Source organism: Chlamydotis macqueenii, chromosome Z (assembly GCF_036417535.1).
Source record: "Chlamydotis macqueenii isolate bChlMac1 chromosome Z, bChlMac1.mat, whole genome shotgun sequence".
NCBI classification, from domain to species: domain Eukaryota; kingdom Metazoa; phylum Chordata; class Aves; order Otidiformes; family Otididae; genus Chlamydotis; species Chlamydotis macqueenii.
This window is the reverse complement of record NC_141593.1, coordinates 69,787,290-69,810,087: the sequence shown is the minus strand read 5'-3', so window position 1 is coordinate 69,810,087 and position 22,798 is coordinate 69,787,290. Positions and strand designations below refer to the sequence as shown.

Sequence of the window (22,798 nt, the reverse complement as noted above, 5' to 3'; positions counted from 1 at the left end):
AACTATACTGAAATTATTCATGGCCTAATTCTTTTCTATGGATTTATTCTTACCTTCCTTTCTTCTAACATCCTGTTCAGTGACACGAGTATCTGAGCAAATGATGGTCTTTCATATGGTTTCTCTCTCCAGCACTGTCTCATTAGATCATACCTTTAAAAATCAAACACCAACATTTGATATTTTGGATACATAGGTTAAAGCTACAGATTTGTGTTTAGTGTAAGATTGTGCACATTCCATTTTTCAAAGGAAAATGGATTTATACATAGGTGGAGTTAAATTTTCTACAGCTGGTTGCTATGTGAAAAGAATTTTCTTTTTCTCTACAATAATCAAAAAAGCTCTCTTTGAGCTAAAGCCCAGCTATATTATGTAAAGAACAGGATCTCTGGCAGGAGCAGAGAGCCTGGGAAATGGTTCATGGCAAATAAGAGTGCATGCTGGGTACAAAAGGACTTAAGTAATTATTTCCACTTGTGCATCCATGTTATAGTGTTTTTTTTAAAAAAATATCATTTTTATATTTTCCTGAAAAAAAAAATTCTTTTATTAGTTTCTTGTAGACATCATGTATTTCCTGTGGCAGATGTTGTGTTACTCTGTTTTGTTTGCTGAGGCAGTTACTTACACTTCGTCATCACAGTTGAGAGGCTTTTCAAGTCTGTACCCTTGAGGCAGTTTTTCATACAGTTCTGCACATGTCATTCCACAGTACGGTGTTCCACCTAAAGCACAGTTTTTAACCGTTGCCATGAACACAAGAATTTTTTTAATACAAGAAAGTTTAATTTCATAGCAGAAATGAAAAAGAATGTATGAAAGGTACATTAGTCCAACGATAGGGAATATTTTGCAGCTACGTTTTTGTTGTTAGTGTTTCTGTACTGCTTAATGCACAGTATTGAAGAGAAAACTAAAAGTGAGTATAAGCTTTTATCATCTGTGGACCTGACCTAAATTTCTCTACAATTTCTCTGAGTGCCTGCCTCTGATTGTATTTGAACTGGTTTTGCAATACCTTTGATGGCAACAGACAAGTCATTCCTTCATTAGCATGGTATTAATAAGATCCAGTATGAACTCATGGAGCTGTTAGTGTCAAGCTGGACTTGCACCTTTTTGCAGATGTTTGGTTGCTAAGACTCTTGATTTTCCACACTGCAGTGTGTTAGTTCCCATCCATATCTAGTGCAAAACCATTTAGTAAGAAAAGTTGGGGATAAATTAGAAAGCAAGAGTTCATGATCAGTCCAGTATGCAGTGTGCACCTTGGTAAGTATGCCTGTCCTGGCCAGCAGACCATGGGGCACGCTCCAAGGCAAATCATAAAGGTCCACGTAACACAATCATTTTGAACGCTTTGAGGCTGTATCACATACATAGTGAACAGACGTGTATGCAGAAGTGAACTCTAAGTTTTATTTCAAGATTAATGTTAAAAAATTTTCTTTGAGAATACTTGGTGGAGCAGATGTTTGCCCCCCGACACACACCCCGAAGTCATTAAAATATAAGTCTTGATTTAAGACTCAGGAAGGCTGAGGAAAAGCCACATAACAGACTCAAAACTTGATTGGATTAAGGCTATAAATCATGTGGTATGCTGTACTTTAGATATGGCCTAGGTTTTATAGTGCAATGAAAACATGATCATTATGTTTTTCTCCTTTAGAATGGTACCTGAACTGAAAATGTGACAATTGCATCTCCAAGCATATTGAAGCTACATAAAATTTAGTAGAATGAAACCGAAAAGCTTGAAATAAGTCGCAAAACAATAATTTTAAACAGACTGAATGAATGGAGCTGAGTTGGCTCAGATTGGTTTATTTGTGCAGTACAAAATGCAGATACTTACCTAGACTAACAATTTCCCATAATAGGACACCGTATGACCATCTGCAACAGAGGGATATTATGAAGTGCAACAAGATTTCATATTTTTAAGTGGTAGATAGTTTTGCTGATATTCAGAGAACACAGAGAAGTGTGATTAATTGTTTTTTAATTTTTTTAAAAAATAATATTTGTATAATGATAGGATTTGTAGAATCAGAAAACTGTAGTGAGATCTTTAGCAAAATTAATTCACTGTGAATCCATCAACTAGAGTCCTTTACTGGAGTGTGAGCTCTCAGCAAATTGTGCTATTACAGAATTGCTTTGCCAAATATCACTTCCAACTTCCTGACTAAAATACTGAGTTTCTCTGAGTCTCCTAAGGATTCATCAGGTTTCTGATTTCAAGTGAGAAACATAGCTAAAGTAGTGGCCCAAACTGAGTTAGCTTGTGAACACAGAATTTGTTCAGATACTGATGATGAAATTGAAGTAACTTTTTTTGTTATGGATTTTATTTTTGCTTCCATTGCTCACTCATCCTGATGCAGTTTCAGATTTTTTTTTTCAGTTAAGAGTGCATGTCTCATCCTGGCTGTCAAACTTTCCTTTGTATTGAAAATGTATCTTTATTAAAAAAAAAGACCATATGAAAACATACTTACACATCACTGTTTGTGGTGTAAACACTGTAATTCAAAGATTCAATTGCCATCCATCGCACTGGAAGCCGTCCCTAGAAATGATTTCATGGAAGTTTATTTTGTTGGTAGTTGGAATAGCAATATTGCAATTCATACTCCAACAACTGTTCTGTGTGTTACCTTAATTAAAAATGACTTTGTGCAAGTAAGATTTACCAAGTAAATAAACTTATTTCTTTAAGTTATGAATTTACTTCCCAAAGGGATGATTAACACAGAAGCTAATAGAAAATTTATCCAATCAGCAACAAGAGGAAAGGGAAATAATTCCAGAGTGATATCTTATGATGCCTCTAACCAGTCCTGTTCCCTTGACCATCTGGTGTTATTCCTGGTTCATGACTACATTATCCTTATTACACATCATCCTCTTTCAGATCTTCCAGAGCATTAGCTCTGGACAGCTCATTTTTCAGCTCACAGATCCTGACATACCTGTGGTTACTTGTCTCACTAACTTTGGCCTTATTCAATAAAATTAGACTAGCTTTCCTCAGACGGACAAATTGTGGTACAGAAATATTTTTTCTATAGCTGTACAGATCCATCCATATGCACATACCCTCTTCATTTGTCAAATGTATATTGTACTTTTTTATAGTACAGTTTTAGTAAATCTCATAACTGGTTATTCTACTGTCATCCATATTAATAGAAATAATTTTCAATTACATTATATATCATACTATAATAACGGTATTGAATTGATTTACAAGTAATGCATGTATATTAATAAACACAACATAAATATTTATACATGTAAATATATAACATTTCTATAATCAGTACTGTAATACTGTACAATGAGTTTATATTTTTGTTCATATGGAAAAACAAAGTAAGAAATAAGAAAACAAAAAATTAGGAAAACAGACTGTATCAGTTTGTTTTGATCCTTACCATGGTCTTCTTAACATAAACTTCCTGACCCCTTGATAAGCCGAAGTCAGCTATTTTTGCAACATAATTTTCTCCAACTAAGATATTTCTTGCTGCCAAATCTCGATGAATAAACTAAAATTTAAAAAACAAACCAAAAATGAAATATCCACAGTATCTACGAGCTTTGCATGTATTATTTCAGTGCTATATTGAAAATTGCAGACATTCAGAATAAGAACAAAAGCCAAAACAAACAGCTTGGTATGTCACTATCAAGAAAATTTTAAATTTCATCTGAAGATGAAAGCATTAGTTACTGTGTTATTTGTAAGTTTTAATACCTTTTCATGGATTCCCTGTGATGTAGTATTTGATAGGGCTAAGTGAACACAACAAAATAAAACATCCAGTAGGTTCTATAGAAGCAAAAATTAAAACCTTAATTCAATTTCATTAAAAGGTATAGTCCTGAAAAATGAATTACTGTGCTTTCAGTGGGTAGAGAGTTGAAGACTGACCTGTTTCTGGCTCAAATAGTCCATGCCTCTAGCAACGTCTGCTGCAAAATGCAGAAGTTGCTGAGAGGAAAGCGTAGATGCAGTACTGTTGGCAATAGCAAATGCTGGGTCAGTCTCTAGCACTCGGCTTTTCCGAAGGAAGTCCAGTAAATTTCCATGTGGGGCATATTCAATAGCAAGATAAAGATATCCTAATGAATCAGATAGTGAGCATATCACAAAGTGAAATATGGTCAGTAATGGTATTTAGGCACTTTCTCTGCTTTGAGTGAAAAAAAAACAAACATAAAACAGACTTGAGGGGAAATACCAAACACAGTAATTCCTAGGTGCAGAGGAGAATTTAGAGCTATTGATGAACATCATTTCTGAAGGATTAATGTGAGCTTGTAAGACCTAAACTTGATTTTATTTGGCTTTTTAACAAATGTTGCAGAAAGACTTGCTTATGGGGTAGTGCTTCTACGGACTGTATGGGCCGTACTGAACTGGGGGGGATTGAACTAATATTTAAAGTACCTATATTCAAGAGTTGTCTTACCCCGATGCTCACATGCTCCCAAAAGATTTATGATGTTGGGATGATGACCAAGTTTACAAAGAACTTCAAGTTCTCCAGCAAAGTCCCTGTGATCATCTTTTGAGGCATACTCTGAAAATCAAACAAGCACGCATTTATGTTTTCCTTTGAACTAAATTTATGACCATATTGTTGTTAATTATGATGACTCTGAGCCAACTGGGGTACTACTGCTTCAGCCCCAGTAGAGAGAGAAAAACTCTAAGATACTGAAAAAAAAAATAGGACTTTCCAATCCAAGGAAAAAAAAAGAGAGAACTTAATGTCTGTAGCAGCCATCTGCAGAGAAAGAAATCATCTTAATGTACCATGTCACTTCCCTTATTATTGTGAAATGTAGCAGATCACATGAAAACTAGCTGTCTAAAAATCTTTGCATATATGTGCTGTTGGTTATTTCTGCCTTCATGCAGATCTTGGCTCTTCTTTACAGGATCAGCATGGTTAGGAGTGTCTCCCAATTTGCCTAGATAATGATCTAGTGAATTGCAAGAAAATATGTACATTCTTCCAGTATTCTATGTATTACAGTTCTCTCTGGAAAGTGGCAGTCATGCCTAATGAGTACAAAGCAAATGAGTGATCCTCATAGTACGTGTGTATATAGATGCATAGATACAGTTGTCTCTTAATGGCTAAGGTAAAGCACAATGAGCAAATGCTGTGCCCCAAGGCTAGCTCTGTGCTCCTCTCCCTGTTAAATGCATCTTTTAATGGCTCACAGCTTGCCAATTAACTCACACATGAAGTTTCTACTGACCTATGAATTGGAAAATAGATAATAATGATTTTAACGATTAAAGAGAAATGTAAACCAAATTGAATATTTATTTTAGCTTTAGGAGAGGGCTACTAAGCATTTCTTATGACAGAGAAACACGTGAAACAAAACAAGAAAAGTCTTCCATCTCAGAGTCTCCGTTCTTTACTACCTTTCATCCTTTTAATCGCAGCATCCATGCGTAGGCCATCTTTCTTAATGCGTGCTTTCAGGACTTGCCCAAAGTTACCTTCCCCAATCACATCTTGAAATTTTATGTCATTCCACTCAAGAACTGGATAAATAGTGGGGTCTGGGCTGTTTTTGGCTTTCCTGCTCAGTGTGAGGGTACCTGAGTTAAACTGTACAGCTGGCTCTTCCCTCTGTAACAGAGTTAAGCAAAGGATATTAATTGTGGTTTCTACTTTACCGAGCAATGCTCTGACTACACTTCCCAAATACGTGTGTGCTCACTCATATACACACATGCATAGAGCCTAATCCAACTCTTGCTTACACGAGAATGAGTACAGTAGACAGTTACACCTACTTTAAATGCTTACTGCCCTTCTGGCCAGATCCACAAAATTAATAAGGCTCCTAATTTGTGCACAAGTACCTTTGTAGACCTGTGCCTTCTAAACAATTTTATAATCATCTTGAAGATGGAGATGGGCAAAAATCGTTCGTAAAACTGATCTCAAAATTGCTTTAAGTCTTGCTTTAAGATTTGAGATTGCTTTAAGATTTGAGATTTATCTTGTATCCTGTGCTGATACGGCTCAGTAGGAAGACTGAGGAAAGAAGAAGCAAGGAAACAAAAGAGATAGGAAATGATTTCCCTCCTTATTTGAGGAGACATCTGTAATTCAGCTACACATTCCTGTGAAATACTTCTCTGGGAAAAGTTTCAGAACAAGGATCAGGAGGTATTCTGTGTGACCTGGGAACTGATTATATTTTTGGATGAGCCCTCTGGCCCTCTGTTTATGAATCAACCTATGCAGCTCCGTATGGAGGAGCTCCTTGGCCCAGCTTTGTTCTACCTCACAGGTTCCCCTCTGAAGTGAGAGAACAGCACGGGAAAGCAGAGTGATAAGGAGACTGCAGAAGGATACAAATATATACGTGTGTATATATAGAGAGAGATATTTCTATACGATGTTACAACCTTCAGCAACTTCCTCACAGCCAGAAATATGATGCTGCCATTAACTGACCCCTGGTGTGCCATCCCCAAGTTGAAAAGCCATGACGGAGCTGGTGCTGATGCTCAAAAGTAGCATTAAAAAATACTGTCCTTTTCAAAATCAACCACAACTTCATAGAGGGAGAACAGGCTCCTCTGTTCTGTCTGGCTCAGTACTTGTCACACACAGGTGTGACCAGGCCAAAAAGGGAGAAGGATCTTTTGTCAAGTTAGGTGTTCTGCCTCATAGCCTAGAATGATGATGATTGCTTTAGCTCTGGGGTCACTAGCAGAGAAGCTTTACAGGAATAGCACTGTTTATACATATTAAGATAAATCAGTATTTGGGAAGGCCAAAGAGAAGGTATTGGAAAAACCAGGAAAAGATGGGGCCAAAATTAATAACCACACTGACACAGGAAAGCTGGAAACCTACCACCACATTTTGGAAAGCCTGAGCCATTCGACGCTGGAAGTTGGCTCGCTTTAACTGCAGCATGATGAGAAAGGCCAGGAGGATTGTTACACAAGTCATCCCTGCAGAGCCAAGGATAGCAATAAGCAGCATTCTGCCTCCTTTTGATTCATATGAAGCTGTTGAGGAAGCACATAAAGAATTCATCATTATTTCCAGCTAGTTCTGAAAAAGCCTTGAAAAATGTATAGCTAAATGCTCATGTGTTGTAAACTGTGTAAAGACATAGAGACACATCCCCTTGTTTTCCAAAAATGTCACAGACATTGGATATTCTGATTTTCAGATGTCTGAGCACCTGCAAGTCCCACTGAATTCAGGCCGAGCAGAGCTGAGGTCACATTCAGGGATCTAATAGTCCTGTTATGTGCAGCTTCTTTAATTTATGAGCTGTTGGACACTTTCTAGTGGATAAACACGGATGTTGTATGTTGGGACTTCACCAATGCCATGCAGTGAACTAAGAATCAATTTTTCATGATGCTGTGTTGTGTATCAAAAGAGGAAAAGAAAACTAAATAAAAAAACCCCACAATATTATGACTTTGCCTTAGCTAATCAGTTTATACCACAGGCCCGAGTTTGCCCAAGTCCAGAATGCTGGAATAACAAACCTTTAGTTTCTGGAAGAGTCTTCAGTTCAAATGATGTGTTTGGGTTGCTCAAGCCAATGTTGTTCTGAGCATTAATTTGAACCTGGTACACAGTGTTTGGCTCAAGGCCTTTCAGATGGTATTGGGTCATGCTGGTGTTCTTTATGATAATATCGATGTGGTTGTACTCAGCCTTGCCGTAAATTTTGTAGCTGATGATGATGGAGGAGATGGAATGACCTTCAGCAGTTGTCCAAGAGATGACTGAGGATGTGTCTGTGGTGTTAGAAAACCTGACGTTGTAAGGTGCAGGAGGGATTCCTGAGAAAAAATACAAATACACACAAACTGTTGAAGTGTACATCCAGCACTTTCTCCTTTCTGCAGTGAGCTAAACATTTTCCTTGGTGCTTTTGCTGTGTTAAACAGAAGCAGAATTTTGATGATGAGTTACGGTGGTTCTATGAACGTGGTAGTTCTATGAATGCAATAGTTTTATGAACGTGATGTGCGGTCACCCATGTTGCAGTACTCCACACTTCCAGCAGAAGTTGGAGTGGCTTTCAGTGTAGTCCTGTCCGTGGATGAAGGTACAAATGCTCTTAGCTGTATGCAAGGACAACATGATTGCTTTCAAATTAATGCAGAAAGAGTTAATTTCCTTCTATACCAAATCATCATCCCCATGTAATCCTTAGGTCCCAGACTTTCACTGCTGTCAAGATCAAACCCCTGTCAGGATACAGGCTGTTAGAAAGAAGGGAAATCAATACCAGCGTTTCCAGAACTTTAATAAAAAAACCACCAGCAAGGGGGAGTGCTGGTCTTGTGGACACACCCATGACTACTAAGCTAAGTACCTTCTCCTGGAAAACAGCACCCTTTTGTTTTTCTTAGTGCAGTTTGGCATCAGAGCTCAGCAAACTGGAGTGTCCCATGAAGGCCATTGATACCTTTGTTAATACATGTAGGATTTCAGTGAGGGCCTCCTCATACGACCTGTAAGGAGGAAGAAGTCCACCCTTCCAGTGTGTGGTATGGCACCTATGAGCCATTCATCTGTTCAGGTGGCACTTCATTCAGATAGGGCACTCAGAGATTTCAAGGGCGGTAGTTGCTTTTCAGTGTAGCACACTTAACTTTACTCATAGGGGTTCTACCTTGCATTGTATCTTCTCTTCCTTCTCTAACTGACAAATATTTCTGTATGGACACAGTTGAATTGCATAGTCTGAGTGGGTTTGTTTTTTTTTTTTTCGGGTAACAGAAGAGTTTGCCATAGGGAACTCTGTGGGTTCATCATTATGAGGAGGAAAAAAATGCTCCGTGCGTCAGAAGCATGAATTGCACGGAAATGAACATGTGGATTCCCAAGATTTTAATTTGGTTTTCCTATTTTTTAAAAAAACTTCATTATTAGTTCCTAAGAATTTCCAGCAGAACAATTTCTTTGGACACTGAGCTATAGAGTAATAGAATAATAAAATATAGAATAATAGAATAATCAGAATAATAGTAACAACAACCACAAGTGATCACCATGAACACAATGTTACCAAAACAAAAGATTACCTAGAGGAAAGACGGGGAGAAACCTTTTAGCAGGGCCTGTTGTGATAGGACGAGGGGTAATGGTTTTAAAATAGAGGGAGGTAGATTCAGATTGAACATAAGGAAAAAATTTTTTACACTGAGGGTGGTGAAGTACTGGCACAGGTTGCCCAGGGAGGTGGTGGATGCCCCATCCCTGGAAACATTCAAGGCCAGGTTGGATGGGGCTCTGAGCAACTTGATCTGGTTGGAGATGTCCCCGCTCCTTGCAGGGGTTGGACTGGATGGCCTTTAAAGGTCCCATCCAACCCAGACTATTCTATGATTCCAGGATTCTAGACACTTAATGTAGTCATTAAGTGACAGTTGGTCTGACCACTGGGGAAGGAGGAAGAGGTAAACAGAAGGATGTGAATCAGCTACTTACTGTCACTGAAAGTCCATGCATACAGATAGTTGCTCCATTCTCCTTGGGACCTGGCGTTCACCCGTACCCTGCACATGTATTGCTGTCTAGGCTCAAGATCTTTAATGATCAGGGTGGACATATTTCCTGGCACTTGAGTAATAACACTGCTCTCGTCACCGTTGTCATTCACACTCTTCCTTTCCACTTCAACACGAATGTCATCCTCTGTCCTCAGTGTTAAAGGATGCCATGACAAATTCAGTGACGTCATACTTTTTGGAAAGAGAGTGAGACCTTCTGGTGGAGGAAGACCTTGGAAAAGCCACAGTGAGACAGGGAACAATATTTCATGTCTGGTATGCAAGATAAAATAGGGTACTAGTTATTCCCAACCACTTCCCCTAGCTTGGAGTGACAAAGGGTAATTCTCCCCACCACTCCACCCAATTTGGCAGAAATTTCATCAAAAAGGTGTTGATAGTCTCAAAGTATCTTATCAACAGCTGTTGTGTCAACAGAAACGTCTCTTCAATGAGCCAGTGTTGCAGATGCACCTTTTAGACACAAGAAGCCGGCTCTTTTACTCTCTTGTTAGATGGTTCCTGGTGCAATACTAATTTATGTTCTATGTCTATATTCAGTTTGGGCTGTATCGTCAGTGGACTAAAAACTTTTCTGCTTGTTCAGACATCTTTGTTTTTAAAGTAAACCGATCTAATAACAAGAGGAAGGACTGGCAGGCTAAAGAAGCGATTTGTATCTCCAACCCTGCTGCATAGCCAGCCAAAATATGTACATTTTCCTTTCCAGGATCCCCCATCTCAAAATCAGGGATATTAACAGCTCTACCCTTTTCTGTTTTTCTTCATCTCTGTGTTTTTTTTTTTTTCTTTCCCCCATTCTTTTTTTTTTTCTCTTTGCCTAAGATTGTTTTGAAAGACTACATAGTCTTCAGGTCCAGCCTTCCTTGCTCAAATGAAAGCACTCTGGCAGAGATCAGGGAACGGACCACAGAGAAAAACAGCTGAAATAGCCCTTTTGTGAAAAGCCAAGATGACGACTTACCAAGCGCAGCTGTTGTGAAGCTAGCCTGTGGTCCAGGATGGCCTTCCCCACCTTCCCCTTGCCGACTCAGCTGGACACAGAACTGGTATTCTGTTCTTGGTTCCAGGTTGTCCAGTCTTTTTGTTCTGCCTTTTACTGACAACAAAAGGAGAAAGTAAAGCCATGGCCCATACTGAAAAATGTTGAGGAAGAAAAGTTTTGGAAAATATTCCTGAACCACTATCCATGGAATTTAAGATATTCAGGCTCTTCTTTTTTTTTTTTTTTTTTCCCTGATTCACTAAGATAAACTATTTAGAAGTATAAAATACTTATTTTTAAGTTAGCTCCAACCTAGCCCAAAGGATGTTTCCCTCTGCCTTTCCTTCAGGACAGAACAAGACTGGTTTCTTAGGTTCTTAGGCACTGTTCATTGTGTACGCAGATCTTGGTTTATCTTGAATTAGTAAAACCAGTTGTCTGTTACTTGTTAAAGTTCCTGCAATGTTCCCTACAATATTTTAGGTCTTACATAAAATATTAAAACAGGCTGGAAGAGATCATCTAACTCTCAAGAAGGCTTCATTTTGCCCAAATCGTTCCTGATAAATATTTAGGTAAGATATTTGTCTCACCAGAGGGCACAATACACACGAGGAAAGATTGTAGATGCTCCAGGATGTCTCCATACTGTTCACTGCTTTTGAAAACCTGCTGTTTACATGGGAGTTTTCAACAGCTGGGCCAAACATTGAGTACTGTTTATTTTAAGGAAGGAGGGATGAACCCTTTGGTTACTGAAACCTGAATATGCACTTTTGACTACTATTGGTGTACAACATCCACATTAACATTAACATTATATATAGTGATAGACAAAGAATCACACATCCAGTCATGAAAGATTTAACATTTATGCTTTGTAGAGTCTTTTGAGTCTAGTCAAGAGCACACCCCAGATTATGTTTCAGCATCCAGCTGAAGTTTGTGTTTAAGGGAGTTAAAGAACATCCTCTTACCTTCCACAGACATCCAAGACTGATAACGTTTTGCTGGCTTGTACAGGAGTTTTGTTGACACAACAGGTCCATCTCCGAGATGTAACTCGGCATTGATATCAATTATGAGAAAATTATGTCCACTGTCTGTCAGCCTTGGGGCGTACTGTGGCACAGGAGGAACTGAGCAAGAATGCAAGTGTTAAACCAGCCTTTTAATTCCCTGTATCGGTAAAACTCTAGTATCTTCCTAGACATACAGAAAAATGGGAGAAATTCTTCAAAACTCTTACAAAGTAGACAGGGATTAACAACCTACAGCTGACTGTTTAGATCTTACAAAAAAACTCTTAGATTTTCTTTTGTTCCTTACCATCACACTAATTTTTTTCAATACACATAATTAGAACATTATTTATAAAGACTTTCTGTTCATATTCTGACCATAGATATTTATTCAGACATTTTTCTGCGGTGCAGAGAACAGAAAGGTCTGCCATGTGAGAGTATAAAGCTGCTCTTAAAAGAGGTAAAGACATTTGAAGGGATTCATGCTTTTACCTTTGACTATAACTTGAAATGGTTTCTCTGCCATTCCTGCTACTGTCTGCACACTGCAGACCCAGGTTCCTGTATCACGGGGCTGGATTCGGTTAATTGTAAACATGGCTTCAGAGCGATTACTGGTCACAATTAGGGCAGGCTGAAATGACAAAAGGCACACAGGGCTTGAAAAATGTGAGCATTTAGGAATATCCCCATGACACTTTCTCTCAGTTTAGGAACTCATTAGAATTTGGAGATATCAGTAGAAAGGGTCTACAATGGTCAACTCCATAGTTTCATATGTGCTCATGAGGTCATGAGGTATCTCAGAATGTAAAAACACAATAGAAATAATAGGAAGCAATTAATCAGGAGCCTACCTTTAGGACTGTTCCATCTTGCTTCAAAAGTTTAAATTCTTCAGATTTAGGAAGTGGCATCCCAGTTGCTATACACAAAGGCTTGAACTCAACACCAGAATTGAGTTCTACAGGATCTAGTAAATTTTCTATCTGAGGTGAAAGATCTGCTGAACCTACAGAAGACATACAGTACTTTAATGTCAGCCATCAAACAGGACTTTAAAAAGGCAGCACTGAAACAGGTTTAGGTGTGCTATAAGCATAGGCAGCACAGGTGTCTGGTTCTCCCTTCACTCATGTGGGTATATGCAAGGATCACGCTTAGCAAAGTGAGCACTGCCACATCACTGTGAGTATCATGTGAGAAGGAACCAGCTCTGTGTCCATTCTTCTTTCTTTTCCCCTCCCCTCTCCTCTATTTCTCGCTAACATTCTAAGTACAGACAGTCTATCTATGGCAAAACCATGCTCACATTTTGTACTGACTGCAGAGTATTTGTTTGCTCTGCATTTTGTCTGTTTGTAAGAGCAGTCAGATCACAACAGTGTAGTTTGGCAGGTTGGATCACAGTCTTGTTTCTCTGCTTGTTTTTGCACTTGTCAAGCTTTCAAGCTTTTACAAATTAATGAAGGATTTTTATATTTACTTATCAAGCAGAAATAATAGATTCTGAGTGCATTTTATAAAATATGTGTGTGAACCTTGCCTGAATCCAAAGAGATTCTGAACGAGCTATGTTCAGCTTTGCAAGCTTAACTCTTTCTCAGAGAGACAGATCTGTTTTAAGCTCTGGGGTTGTTTTGGTGTCTCAGTCATCAATTTCAGATAATGATGCACATGGTGTAGGAGTGTATGCAGATGAGTAAGAGGTAATGGTAAAGTACCGTAGGCCTATCAAAAACGTGATCGTGCAGGTAGGATGTGCAGCTTCTGCCAGTAGTTGATATTAAGGTCAGCGTCAAATCCTACGGAGTACAGTTTGAAAATCTACCTCTAATGAAAGCAAAAGCAGATGAAATAGTAGCATACCAGCCTGCTAAATGCAGCATATGGGACAGAGACTTAAAAACAACTGATCACAATAAAGATGTATAGAATTGTCTGGGTCACTGTAATGTAATTAGCAGAGAAAGGATACCAGCCTGGAGTGTTCATGCTGTGCCAGCATGAAGATCTGTTTCAGTTACACTGGGAAAAGCCATTTACTACAGTGTTACCTTGCTTTACCTTCTTTTTCACATTGAAGACCATGCCATCCATGGGAGCAGATGCAGCCCTTAAACCTGTCGCATGTCCCTCGATTGTGACAATTGCATTTGAGTTTGCAATCCGACCCATAAAACCCAGGTTTGCATTCTGCAAGTACATACATTTCCAGTTAGTGTAAAGGTACTAGAAAATGTCTTCCATTAGTTTTCAATCTCATTCATCAATTCTCTGGTATGGTTTAGTTCCCTCAGTTGGGTTGAGTTTGAAACTACGTGTATTAGCACTAAATCACCAAATCATCCACCACAGAGCATCCTGAGAACACACTAACATAAAAAACATAGAGCACATTTGTAACTATGCCTGTCATTTGTAGACTAGATGCCAATATGGGAACTTCTTCAATCTCAACTGTTTACACTTTACACTGTGGTAGTCTCCAAAGGCTTCATCAGAGCTATGTCACCATTGAACAAGATGGCACACATTCACAAAGGAAGACATACTTTTTGTCCCAAGGAGATTGCAGTCTAATTGAAATGACCAAGGCTGATTATGCTCAGTGTTGCTCAGCAGCATTTATATGTTTGGCACTAAATTGTTCAGCTTGACTTGTAGAAAACAGAACAAATCTGTAGCTGTTAGAGGATTTTTAGTGACCTGGTGGAATGTAAAATCATTTTGCAGAATAGTTTGAATAGTTTTAGAATGATAGAATCATAGAATGGCTTGGGTTGGAAGATACCTTAAAGATCACCTAGTTCCAACTACCCTGCTATGGGCAGGGACACCTTCCACAAGATCAGGTCACTCAAAGCCCCATCCAACCTGGCCTTGAACACTTCCAGGGATGGGGCATCCACAGCTTCTCTGGACAACCTGTTCCAGAGCCTCACCACCCCCATAGTGAAGAATTTCTTCCTTATATCTGGTCTAAATCTACCCTCTTCCCGTTTAAAGCCATCACCCCTTGTCCAATCACTACCTGCCCTTGTCAAATGTCCCTCCCTGTCTTTTCTGTAGGCCTCCTTTATGTTCTGGAAGGCTACTATAAGGTCTCCCCAGAGTCTTCTCTCTGCCAGGCTGAACAGCCCCAACTCTCTCAGCCTGTCCTCATAGGAGAGGTGCTCCAGTCCTCTGATCATCTTCGTGGCCCTCCTCTGGAGTCACTCCAACAGGTCCACGTCCTTCTTATGTTGGGGGATCCAGAGCTGGATGCAGTACTGCAGGTGGGGTCTCACCAGGGCAGAGTAGAGGGGCAGAATCACCTCCCTGGACCTGTTGGCCACACTTCTTTTGACACAGCCCAGGATGCGGTTGGCTTTCTGGGCTGAAAATGCACATTGCCGGCTCTTGTTCAGCTTCTTGTCAACCAGCACCCCAAACATCTTTTATTCAGGGCTGCTCTTAATCCATTCTCTGCCCAGTCTGTGTATTTGCAACCCAGGTGCAGGACCTTGCACTTGGCCTGCTTGAACTTCATGAGTTCTCACGGGCTCACTTCTCCAGCCTGTCAAGGTCCCTCTGGATGGCATCCCTCCCTTCCAGCGTGTCAACTGCAACACACAGCTTGATGTCATCGGTGAACTTGCTGAGGGTGTATTCTATCCCACTGTCCACATAGCAGACAAATATGTTAAACAATTTTAAACTTTACCATGTTCTTCTTATGCGAATCTGACATGGTCCTCTGAGATGGGTAAATATTGTTATCCCTCTTTTACAGAATCTATCCTCTGTAATCTAATCTATCCTAATCCTTAATTTCCTCTGTTAGTTCTCTCCTGTATTTCCTATTTGCAGCACACTAAGAACTCATCACCTTTCCTCATATTTTTTACTGTACCTTTGTCACATTCCAGTCCCATCCATCCTGAGGCACAAGAACAACCATATGGATCTGGCAGACAGAACATATAGTTTCTGCAGCCATAGTTTTCTTTACAGCTCTCTTCACAAGTTTTGCCAAATGTATTGGCTCCACAAGCTGTTGAAGGGAGAGAGGGAAAGAATAGCCCAACAGCATTAAGTTAGCAAAAGAGCTAATGCTTAAAACCATAGAGCTTTAGACAACAGAAAACATGACTTAAAATGAAAAAAATAGCATTTTTACTATTCAGATACCAGATATATTATCATCCATAACAACATGTTGTGGCTGCACTAATGGTTAAGTTCAGGCAGCAAAAACAAACATAACTTTCTGCCATGTGAGGATCCATCAGCAGAGCACTCGTTTTAACAACAAACCCTCTTTATAAGACTTATTTAATATAAAATGAACAAATAGTGCCATGAAAATCAAATGCAGTACCAAGCTTAAGCTTTTACTTTTCTGATATGATCAGCACTATATTAGCGTGGCTCAGATGTCAACTATTTCAATAGCTTAGCTCCAGTATTTGCAGCCCTGCAATTCGGTCAGCGTATTAGGATACATATTTTGAGCATAGCGAACTTCAGGGTAATCATAGAACAGCCCAGGCCAGAAGAGACCTCAAAGGATGATCTGGTCTAGCCTCTTGCGGGAAAGGAAGCCTAGATGAGGTTATCTAGCACACTGTCCAAGTGCATATCAATCAAGAAGAGCTGGAAACATTCATCTCCCTGGCAAAATAATCTCTACTAAGAGAAGAGAGGGAGAGCTTAAATCACAGCCCAACACTCCTGTCTTCAGCACCAGCTGTAAATGCTGTGGCTATCAAGAGTAAAACAAGGCTACTCCATTTGATGCTTCCCTCAATAACCTGCCAACTTCTGCTACTGAGAACAATTTAATAAGCAACCTGTGAAAATAATATTTGCTTACCTTTCTCACATGTTTTTCCCATAAAACCTGGAGGACAGATGCATTCCCCAGTATCTTCATGACAAATGCCATTGTTTGTGCAGGAAGGGCAGTGGGAGCTACAGGAAGGGCCCCATTTCTGAGCTTCGCATCCTTTTATGCAAAAATATAATGAAAAAATGTTTGTCTTCTCATTCAGTAACAATCAAGAAGTAAAATTCTTTTTAATTAACACAAGCAGTGAAATACATAAAAATATTCTCTGTAGGGACCCTCCTAAAAATCTCATCTGACTGACCTAATGTAAGGAATCAATTTTTCCATTGTGGAAGTGCCCCTATTTCTGGAGCAGACCTGCTGCCTGGTAGGCAGTAATGCTATGTAGCATCTTCAAAGAAGGAACTGAAAAAGTCTTTCCTTTTTGAAACTAGAAATAGATTATTTTAGTTTGGAAATTGACAAAGATGTTATATTTAAGATTTCTATTCTCATAGCAGGAATCTGAGACCTATAAAATGTCCAGGAGCTGACTGAACTGGTAGTAAGCCAGCAGGACAAAGCTGGCATCACGGGCATTGTATCAGCATTTGGCAAGACATGATTTTTTTTCCGTAGCAATATTTTTCCTGAAAGTTCTTTAGATTGGGTTCACATCTCTTGTATCTTTGCTAGCTTCACTGGTTCTTTACAACAAAGATCAATCAACGGGTGACCTGTTTCTGGAATAAACGGACTAAGAGCAATCAGGTTTTTTTTAATGTCTGTCATTATTTTCTTTACCATTTCATAATTTGAAAAGATACTACTACCATTAATCCTGCCAGTGAGAGTTTTGATACTGATTTAATAGAAGCCAAGCTCAACCTCTAAACAAGTTTATATGACTTCATAATGCAAATACTTAATCTATCCATACAAGACACAAAATTCTCTAAGCTGGTTTTGAAATCTGTGGGAGCTGAGAAGACTCAATAATTTTTAGTATTTGATTTGTAGCAATGTTTCTTGTGTCACAGAAGCTGACCTTCCTGACTTCCTCTAGTGTAAAGCTGGGACTGAAACTGGGAAGTCCTCAGGCAGGCTCACTAAAACTGGGTAATCCAGACTTGGATCAGCTTTTTCAGATTTCAGTAAGCGTTTAATGAGTCAACATGGTACTTGGAAATCTATCTCCTCCTTCTCCCAGGATGAAATTCTTACATGTGAATTTTTTTTTTTTTTTAAAAAAAAACTTTGCTAAAAATCATCATTCTGTGTCTATGGTGCTAATTCAAAGAGAGACAGGACACGTATTTGAGCAGTGATGTGTAATCATCCATTCTCTTTATTGTTGGTGTGCTCCCTACCACTCTCCCAGACTATGCCCCAGCAGTTTTCCCAACAGGCAGGACAGGCAAGACAAAAGCCTGTTTCAAGGCAGGGAGCAGAATTTATGCATAAGTCTCCTGCTGTGCAGCTTGGCACTAGTGCAGAGTACAGATCTTGGACCATTTCATTTAGTAATGTGGCAATAGCTTCAAAATCCAAATTTGGGGCATTATATTGATTCATTTGCGACTTTTGGATGTCAGCAAGTAAAATACGTCTTACCATCAGAAATATCTTCTCTGTAATGTAAGATATTTGAACAGCTATTTATTTTTATATAGCAGTTTTCTATGTCTATCCAAGTTAATAGAATATAATGTTCTTTATATCTGATCAAACTGGACAGAGCAGCATGAGCTACAAGACATGCAGAATATTTAATGGAAAATATCCACCTGCATTGTAAACTGGTCCTGTCATCCACAGGGATGTGAACATCAAGAGCTAACTAAGGCTGGGGTAGTTTGTGAAATTACAATAATATACACTGAATATGAGAAATCTTAGGATAAATGGGGTTTGGATATAGGCCACCACAGAGAACAGAGACATTTGAAAATGCCTAGTTTCTGCTCAGTCCTACATCTTATATTCATGGCAGACCCAGTACCACCGTCTTCATTCATGCTTACTTGGTGTTTGAAAAGCTGAGATGCTGAGAAAAGGGCTAGCTATCCTGGCAATAGCTAAGACCAACTGGACATAAACCTGATTTTTTTTTTTTCTCTCTCAGCTGCTTAAATCAGTACCAGCTTGTGCCAAAGATTCTTGGAAAAAAAAATATTCTGACATAATCTGTTGGCAGCTTATACCAAGAAAGATTTTGCCCCTTATTTGGGCACAGTATAGGTTTCATTTCAGATTCATTACAACTTTAAAGAGTTAATCATCAGCACACATTAATGGAACTTACGTCTTACAATAAGCCTTGTGTAGGCAGAAGTAAAGAGGTTTCCTCCTATATATCTGGCAGAGTAAACGCCTGCATCCTGTGGTTGAACTTGAGGATACGAGACTTCCAGCTCCCCTGGCACTTCATGTCTGGGCACAGAGTGGATGAAGGAACCTGGGGAAGGAGCACATGGATACAACAGGCAGAAGCCATTCATCTTCTACAGACAGAAATGAGTTTGCATTGGTTACAGAGGAAGGACAGCTGGGATGAACTAAGCAGCAGAATCTATTTATTAGTTATGAATTTTCTGACAGCTCTTCTACTAGTTTTTGATAATTGGAGAGCTGCAAGTGAAAAGGAAGCTAGATCTTGAGGAAATTGAGTAGATGAATGGGACAAACAACTTTGAGTTCAGCATTGCTTTACAGGGTTGTTGCTAAGAGCCTAGTGGTTAAAAGTGTTCATTGTGGTTTTTGGCTTTTCCTGAAGAAAGGAGTAACCTTCTGTAAGGAATCTAGTGTGGCTCAAAGGAGTCAAATAGCAAATGCCAGCCAGGCCCTATTTAACCTGAGTAGCACAAAGATTGACTTAGCAGACCAAAGCAGGAAGAACACAGCACAGCTTTATAATTTCTTCCCAGATTTAACATGTTTCTGTCTCTTCTGTTGTTTTCACCAAGGGAGCTTGTCTGTGTTATTCCAGGTTTGCTGTCGTTGGTCATACACGTTTGCTAAGTAAGGCAATAGCATTTAGTCTTCTTCCATGCCTCTGGATCACCAAATAACAACACTTGAACACTGGTTGCTGTCAAAGAGAAGCTACATCCAGTGGAGTTCAGGACCCCCAGGAGCCCTTCCACTCCAGGCTCCTGCAGTTGGCTAATGCTAGGTCCAGCCAGCGGTCACCAAATCATACATGCACGTGATCACACACACTGTGCTGACAAAGCCAGCCACCAACAGACCCACAGAGCAGAACCATGTGTTTACAGGCACTGCATGTGAAAGTGGGACTCACATACACGTGGAAAACCCAGACAGCCCCATCCTATTTGTGCTTGCCAGCTAGTCAGGCTTGCTACAGATCTCATACACTCACACACCCAAAAATGGGTCTTAGCTGTCCTGGACCCACAGTCTCTCTAAGTGCTGGCTCTCAGACTTTTTACCCTACTCTCTGGTTAGCCTGGTTTAAAGTTCACACATGCACACATGCACACATAAACAGGTCCCTGCCGTAACTGGCCATAGACTCTCAATCTCTCTGGTTGCTGGTCCCAGACATGCAAGACTCTTTGACCCCTAGCATGTGTTTCCAGTTCCTACAACCCAAACCTGTTGTGTCTTCCTGTCTGGCCTGAAGATCACTAGCAGGTTGTACATGTGCATACCGGGCAGAGTGCACACTTATGTTGAAGAAGTGAAGAGAAGGCTCGGGGCAGTCTTATAGCAGCCTTCCAGTACCTAAAGCGGGCTTATAGGAAAGACTGGGAGAAACCCTTTAGCAGGGCCTGTTATGATAGGATGAGGGGTAATGGTTTTAAAACAGAAGGAGGCAGATTCAGACTGGATATAAGGAATTTTTTTTTTTTTTTTGCAGTGAGGGTGCTGGAATACTGGCACAGGTTCCCAGAGAGGTGGTGGATGCCCCATCCCTGGAAACATTCAAGGCCAGGTTGGACGGGGCTCTGAGCAACCTGGTCTGGTTGGAGATGTCCCTGCTTCTTGCAGGGGGGTTGGACTAGCTGACCTTTAAAGGTCCCCTCCAACCCTAACTATTCTATGATTCTAAGAATAATTAAGAATAGAGCTTAATAAAATCAGACCAACCGTAGTACAGAGCTTAGCGAGATCAGCAGCACCTTTTAGCTGCCTCCTGCCCCATTTTCCTGTGCTTGTTCCTTTCCCTTTCACTCTGAGCCCTCCCTTCCTCCTGCTTGGCTCTTTCTCTAAATATCCCATTATTTCACACATGCTCACAGTCCCCCTCAGTCAAGCCATAATACAAGTTTGCTCTTTCCTCTGATACCCTGCTTACCAATTCTTATACCTACAAACCTCTGGCTGAACCTGCTCAGGGCTTTCTGGTGTTCCCTTAGTGGCCATCCAAAGCTGGAGAGCTCTGCCCTTTGATGTTTTCTCTGTCATCTGTTACTCCTTAGGGCTTGTGTGTCTGTTTATTTATAACTTTTCTTGTTTCCTGTCATAGTCTTCTGTGTTGAATGACCACTATCCAGATGATACTTCCACAAATCAAAGGCCCCTACCTTTTACACACCTGCACAGTTACGCTGATAGTGAAACAACCTTTTCACTTTGTTGAAATAATTTACAAGGTAAACAGCATCAGGTAGGACCTTCATGTCTGTGATCATACACACTATCACACTACCAATTTGACTGTAGTCAAAGTTTTCAGCCTAGAAACCTAAAGCTTTGCATGAGGTTCATAACCAAAACGATCTTGGGTCAATTTAGTCTATGACAACACGTAACAGCTCTTCAAGAAAACAGGGCCAAAGAAAAAGGGCAAAGAATGAAAGGGATTAGTTCATTTTTTTTTTCTGTATCTTTTGAGTTACAAGCTGCAACACAAACTTGGCAGCAAATTATTAAGAAGGCCTTATGCTCACAGTTTTTTTAGCAAGGTTCAATTTTTGTAGCTTATTTTCCAAGACGGCACATGTTATGTCAATGTCTTAAAGCAATCTTGTACAGCAGAATAGTTACATTCTCTAGACAGCCTTTGTGAAGGTCTGCAAGGGGGAAGTAGAGCTCAATCTCCTCCTTCTCCCAGAATGAAATTCTTACATGTAGATACACAAAAAAAAAAAAAAAAAAAGAAAAAAAAATAAACAACCCCCCCAAAAAACCAAACAAACAAAAAAAAACCCTGCTGACTGAAGTGAAAGAATACAACAATTAAATAAAATACAACAAGTATTTTCTTTGCCAGCTGCTGTATCAGGAGTCCTCAGGGATGCTATTTCATCTGCAATCTCAGGTGGAGAACTTGACCTACTGTCCAGAGTTCATTAACCTCATGGTTAATTTGAGGCTTTTTGCCAAATTTCCAATTGGAATCCACCATGGTGTAAGCACTCCTGCTCCAACGTATCAGCTTGTTCTTGTATAAGAAAATGCTGACAGAAAATCGCAAAATTTCCCTGGGTACTCTGAAAGGACAAGTGTTGAGAAAATTTCTCCACTGTGCACTGTCATAGCTGAATCTCTGAAGAGCAAAGAAATAGGTCTTTGAGAAACTCTGCTTTTTTTTACTGCCTTTTTAAAAAATACCTTTTGGTTGTTCTCCTCTTCCAGCCTGTAGAGAAGTGTTCCAGGTATTCAGTATCTGGGGTTGAGGTTGACTCACCACATGCGGTCTTTTGCAGCGTGCTGACACTTCCTTACCTCATCCTGCTCTATTTACTCCCTGTTTCCTGGTAGCTCACTGTAAGCTAAAGTTTCAGTAGACAAAGATGAACCAGTACATTATGTGTGCCTTCCACAACTGTAATTTGTTGGGGTCTAATATCTGGTTAAGTATGAAGGCACTGTGTGTTTTAATGACCAGCATTTTACTACATTTCTCCAGGAGGTAGATAGCAAACTGCACGTATTTCCAAATGTCAAGCAGTAGCAATACACAGCTGAACAGTGAGTTACATGTGATTTAGGTGCCATATTAGATAGAAAAGTTGGTGTCATAAGTTTGACAACCTGAATAGTTTTTGTAGTCGAATTAAATAAGGTTTAGATTTTGTTGACAGTTTTGCTTTTCTAGTAGAAGGTTACTGCTGCTTAATTTTTCAGCCTGAAGAGCACCAGAGAAGAAAAATGGCTTCTAAAAGCCATTTGAAGGAGCAAAGGTATGTACCTGAAAAGCAGTAAAAATGCAAAGAAAGATGCGGTAACTACGCCTTCACAGTGCCACAGAAAAAAAAATTTTAAAAAAATTTTAAAAAATGCTGAAATCAGCCAGGCAAATATATAAGGGCGTATAGAAGGAAATAAAAAAAAAATGAAAATGAGAAACAGAGCAAAGGTATAAACAGAGAATTTAGCATTCTGGTGGAAGAGTCAGA

The 22,798-nt window shown here is 39.6% G+C and overlaps 1 protein-coding gene across 1 annotated transcript in view; it reads right to left on the bottom strand.

Annotated features, from left to right (window-relative positions):
* Positions 1–22,798, bottom strand: part of TEK (TEK receptor tyrosine kinase) — a 44,379-nt gene that overhangs the window by 3,922 nt on the left and 17,659 nt on the right. Inside the window, exons 4-22 of the mRNA XM_086770387.1 lie at positions 18,733–18,885; positions 16,473–16,604; positions 15,510–15,650; positions 13,682–13,810; positions 12,472–12,626; positions 12,107–12,248; positions 11,567–11,728; positions 10,569–10,703; positions 9,522–9,815; positions 7,565–7,864; positions 6,912–7,069; positions 5,459–5,669; positions 4,488–4,598; positions 3,947–4,137; positions 3,447–3,560; positions 2,508–2,578; positions 1,862–1,902; positions 632–728; positions 54–153 (exon numbers count right to left, since the gene is read on the bottom strand). Coding sequence (XP_086626513.1) covers positions 54–153; positions 632–728; positions 1,862–1,902; positions 2,508–2,578; positions 3,447–3,560; positions 3,947–4,137; positions 4,488–4,598; positions 5,459–5,669; positions 6,912–7,069; positions 7,565–7,864; positions 9,522–9,815; positions 10,569–10,703; positions 11,567–11,728; positions 12,107–12,248; positions 12,472–12,626; positions 13,682–13,810; positions 15,510–15,650; positions 16,473–16,604; positions 18,733–18,885 — 2,837 coding nt within the window. The remainder of the gene's footprint in view (positions 1–53; positions 154–631; positions 729–1,861; positions 1,903–2,507; positions 2,579–3,446; positions 3,561–3,946; positions 4,138–4,487; positions 4,599–5,458; positions 5,670–6,911; positions 7,070–7,564; positions 7,865–9,521; positions 9,816–10,568; positions 10,704–11,566; positions 11,729–12,106; positions 12,249–12,471; positions 12,627–13,681; positions 13,811–15,509; positions 15,651–16,472; positions 16,605–18,732; positions 18,886–22,798) is intronic.